This window comes from Poecile atricapillus, chromosome 28 (genome assembly GCF_030490865.1).
Source record: "Poecile atricapillus isolate bPoeAtr1 chromosome 28, bPoeAtr1.hap1, whole genome shotgun sequence".
In the NCBI taxonomy this organism is placed as follows: Eukaryota; Metazoa; Chordata; class Aves; order Passeriformes; family Paridae; genus Poecile; species Poecile atricapillus.
This window is the reverse complement of record NC_081276.1, coordinates 2,223,252-2,227,757: the sequence shown is the minus strand read 5'-3', so window position 1 is coordinate 2,227,757 and position 4,506 is coordinate 2,223,252. Positions and strand designations below refer to the sequence as shown.

General features: G+C 70.1%; 1 protein-coding gene across 1 annotated transcript in view; it reads left to right on the top strand.

Moving 5' to 3' along the window:
- The first annotated feature begins 1,099 nt into the window (after nucleotides 1-1,099).
- Nucleotides 1,100-4,506, top strand: part of SLC5A5 (solute carrier family 5 member 5) — an 11,447-nt gene continuing 8,040 nt past the window's right edge. The window contains 5 exon segments of the mRNA XM_058859059.1: nucleotides 1,100-1,430; nucleotides 1,433-1,455; nucleotides 3,247-3,297; nucleotides 3,299-3,313; nucleotides 4,168-4,219. Coding sequence (XP_058715042.1) covers nucleotides 1,100-1,430; nucleotides 1,433-1,455; nucleotides 3,247-3,297; nucleotides 3,299-3,313; nucleotides 4,168-4,219 — 472 coding nt within the window.

Here is a 4,506-nt window from a genome sequence, read left to right as displayed (position 1 = left end):
GTACCCCTCTGAGCATCCCGGTACCCCTCTGGGCATCCCCGGTACCCCTCTGGCACCCCCAGTACCCCTCTGAGCATCCCCGGTACCCCCGGTACCCCTCTGGGCATCCCCGGTACCCCTTTGAGCATCCCCGGTACCCCCAGTACCCCTCTGGGCACTCCGGGGACGGGGACCTCGCGGTGGTGACATCTCAGAGGGGGACAGGGCCTCCGTGGTGACATCTCAGAGGGGACAGTGACCCCATGGAGGTGACCTGGAGGGGGACAGTGACCTCTCCGGTCACTGAGGAGGTGACAGTGCCCTTGTGGTGATGCTGTGTAGGGGACAGTGACCCTGCAGTGCCACCTGGGAGGGGACACATCCTCCGTGGCCCCTGGAGGAGGCCAGCGCCGGGGCCCGGAGCTCCGCGGCACCGAAGGGGTTACGGCCTCGGCCGCCCACAGCTCCGGCCACCCCCGCCGAGGGTCCCTCCCCGAGCCCCCCGAGCCCCCTGAGCCCCCCGAGCCCCCCGAGCCCCCCTCCGCAGCGGCTCCAGGCACGGCCGGCCCCCCAAAACCCCCGGGCAGCCCCCGCCGGGCTCGGTCCAGCCGGTCCGTCCCGCTCTGCCCTCCTGCCGAGAGGTTTCCACGAGCTTTGTTGTTCTTTCCCCTCGGCTGGAGATAAATTGGCTCCGCCGGAGGCTCTGCCCCTCCTTGTTTGTGCTGCTTTGGGGAGGGGTCGCTGCCTCCCCCCTCCCCTCCCTCCCCTCCCCTCCCCTCTCCCTCCCCTCCCTCCCTCCCCCCCCCTCCCCTCCCCTCCCCTCCCCTCCCCTCCCTCTCCCCTCCCTCCGTGTCCCTGAGGGTGCGGGGAGGGATCGGGGCAATCCCCCGGCCAAATTCTGGCTGTTCCTCGTGGGACTCTGCCCTTTCGCAACCCCCTGGCACGGCCCCCGCCCGGGAAAGGCGCAGAGGGCCCGGGGTGGGGCACAAAAACCCCGCTCCCCTCTCCTGCTCTCCCCTGGGCGCTCCCGCTCCAAGGAATTTTCCCTCCCTCGGGTTCACCCCCTCCCAAACCCCCGCCCTCCGCAGCTGCCCGGTTTTGGGGGGATTCTCAAGCCACCATGCAGGGACCCCGCGAGGCGCGGGACCTCACCTTCAGCCCGTGGGATTACGGGGTGTTCGCGCTGATGCTGCTCATCTCCACGGCCATCGGGCTCTTCCACGGGCTGGCCAAGGGCGGCCAGAAAACCTCGGAGGATTTTTTCACGGGCGGCCGGAGGATGTCGGCGCTGCCCGTGGGGCTCTCGCTGTCCGCCAGTTTCATGTCGGCCGTGCAGGTTTTGGGGGTGCCGGCCGAGGCTTTCCGCTACGGGGCCAAATTCCTGTGGATGTGCGGGGCGCAGCTCATCAACAGCGCGCTCACGGCGCAGCTCTTCCTGCCCGTCTTCTACCGCCTGGGCTCACCAGCACCTACGAGGTGGGCGAGGAGGGGGCGCGGGTCTTGGGGGGGTCCCCAAGAGGCGTCGAAACCCCCCCGGCTGCAGGGTGGGCACGGCGGAGTGAGGGACCCCTCCCAGTTCTGCGGGGTGCGGAGGATGCTGATCCTGTGCTGGGGTGGCTGGGGGGTCACTGAGTCCCCCCCACAACCCCCCTCCCCCTGTGCCGGGGTGCTGGGGGGTCACTGTGTCCTCCCCCAGACCCACGGGACCCCGCTCCCCCCTTCCCGGGGTGCTGGGGGGTCACTGAGTCCCCCTCACAACCCCACTCCCCCTGTCCCGAGGTCCTGGGGGGTCACTGAGTCCCCCCCCCAGACCCGCGGGACCCCGATCCTTTTGTCCTGGGGTGCTGGGGGGGGGTCACTGTGTCCCCCCCCCCCCCCAGTCCCACGGGACCCCGCTCCCCCCTTCCCGGGGTGCTGGGGGGGTCACTGTGTCCTCCCCACAACCCCGTTCCCCCTGTCCCGAGGTCTGGGGGGGTCACTGTGTTCTCCCCAGCCCCCAGAGGACTCCGATCCTCTTGTCCCGAGGTTTTGGGGGATCACTGAGTCTTTTCCAGCCCCGTGGGACCCTGTGTCGGGGGGCTGGGGGGTCACTGAGTCCCCCTCACAACCCCTCGGGACCCTGCCCAGGGGTGCTGGGGGGTCACTGAGACCCCCTCACAACCCCACTCCCCCTGTCCGAGGTGCTGGGGGGGTCACTGAGTTCCCCCCCAGACCCGCGGGACCCCGATCCTTTTGTCCTGGGGTGCTGGGGGTGTCACTGTGTCCCCCCCCCCCAGTCCCACGGGACCCCGCTCCCCCCTTCCCGGGGTTCTGGGGGGTCACTGAGTCCCCCCCCCACCCCTCGGGACCCTGCCCAGGGGTGTTGGGGGGGTCACTGAGTACCCCCCCAGCCCCACAGGACCCTGCTCCTCCTGTCCCGAGGTGCTGGGGGGGTCACTGTGTCCCCTCCCAGCCCCGCGGGACCCCGATCCTCTTGTCCTGAGGTTTTGGGGGGTCACTGAGCCCCTCCTCAGCCCCACAGGACCCCAAAAAACCTTTTCCCCGAAGTTTTTTGGGGTCACCGTGTCCCCCCCCGAGCCCCACAGGACCCCCTCCCCTGTCCCGAGGTGTTTTGGGGGGTCACCGTGTCCCCCCCAGCCCCACAGGACCCCGCTCCCCTTTTCCCGAGGTTTTAGGGGGTCACCGTGTCCCCCCCAGCCCCACAGGACCCCGCTCCCCTTTTCCCGAGGTGTTTTGGGGTCACCGTGTCCCCCCCAGCCCCGCGGGACCCCGCTCCCCCTGTCCCGAGGGTTGTTTGGGGGTCACCGTGTCCCCCCCAGCCCCACAGGACCCCGCTCCCCTTTTCCCGAGGTTTTTTGGGGGTCACCGTGTCCCCCCCAGCCCCGCAGGACCCCGATCCTCTTGTCCTGAGGTTTTGGGGGGTCACTGAGCCCTCTTCAGCCCCACAGGACCCCGCTCCCCTGTCCCGAGGTTTTTTGGGGTCACCGTGTCCCCCCCAGCCCCACAGGACCCCGCTCCCCTTTTCCCGAGGTTTTTTGGGGGGTCACCGTGTCCCCCCCAGCCCCGCGGGGTGCGGACCCCAGCCCCGGGCGTTGTGGGGTCGGTGCCAGCCCCTCTCACCCCCTGCCCGGGGTTTTAGGGGGGGGGGTCCGTGCTGCGGGGACCCCGCTCACCCTGCCCGGGGTTCTGGGGGGTCACCGCTGTCCCCCCCGACTTTGAGGGGTCACTCGGGGCTGTCCCCAGCGCGCTCCTTTGTCCTTGTCGCAGTACCTGGAGCGGCGCTTCAGCCGGAGTGTGAGGCTGTGCGGGACCGTGCAGTAACGTGCTGGCCACGGTGCGTGTCGGGGGGCTTGGGGACATCGTGGGGACATCGCGGGGACATCGGGGGACATCGGGGGGACATGGCGGGGACATCGGGGGACACCGCGGGGACATCGGGGGACATCGCGGGGACATGGCGGGGACATCGGGGGACATCAGGGGGACATCGTGGGGACACCGCGGGGGACATCGGGGGACATCGTGGGGACATCGGGGGACACCGCGGGGACATCGGGAGACATTGAGGGACATCGGGGGACATCGGGGGACACCGCGGGGACATCGGGGGGACATCGGGGGACATCGTGGGGACACCGCGGGGACATCGGGGGACACCGCGGGGACATCGGGAGACATCGGGGGACACCACGGGGACATCGGGAGACATTGAGGGACATCGGGGGACACCTCGGGAACTCCTCGGGGATATCTTGGGGACACCGCGGCGACATCGCGGGACATCGGGGGATATCGGGGGGACATCGGGGGACACCTCGGGAATATCCTGGGGACATGGCGGGGACATGATGGGGACATCGGGGGGGGGGGGAACCGCAGGGACATCGGGGGATACCGAGGGGACACCGAGGGGATATCTTGGGGACACCGCGGGGACATCGCGGGGACAATTCGGGGACATCGCGGGGACACCTCGGGGACACTTCGGGGACACCGCGGGGAGCCCGGAGCGGCGCTGCCCCGTGTTTTTCCTGGCTCGCAGCGAGCGGAGCGCGGCGGGAGCGCTGTTTGCTGTGAAAACCGCCGTGTTTGCTCAGCGCTGTCACCCCCGCGGTGCCACCCCCGCTGTCACCTCCCCTGTGTCACCCCCGCGGTGTCACCCCCTCTGACCCCCCGTGTCCCCCCCAGATGCTCTACACCGGGATCGTCATCTACGCGCCCGCTCTGATCCTGAACCAAGGTGTGCTGGCTCTGGGGGGGCCGCTCCCCGTCCCCGTCCCTGTCCCTGTCCCTGTCCCCGTCCCCGTCCCTGTCCCCGTCCCTGTCCCTGTCCCTGTCCCTGTCCCCGTCCCCGTCCCTGTCCCTGTCCCCGTCCCTGTCCCTGTCCCTGTCCCTGTCCCCGTCCCCGTCCCTGTCCCTGTCCCTGTCCCTGTCCCTGTCCCTGTCCCTGTCCCTGTCCCTGTCCCTGTCCCTGTCCTGTCCCAGTCCCTGTCCCTGTCCCTGTCCCTGTCCCTGTCCCCCCCCTCA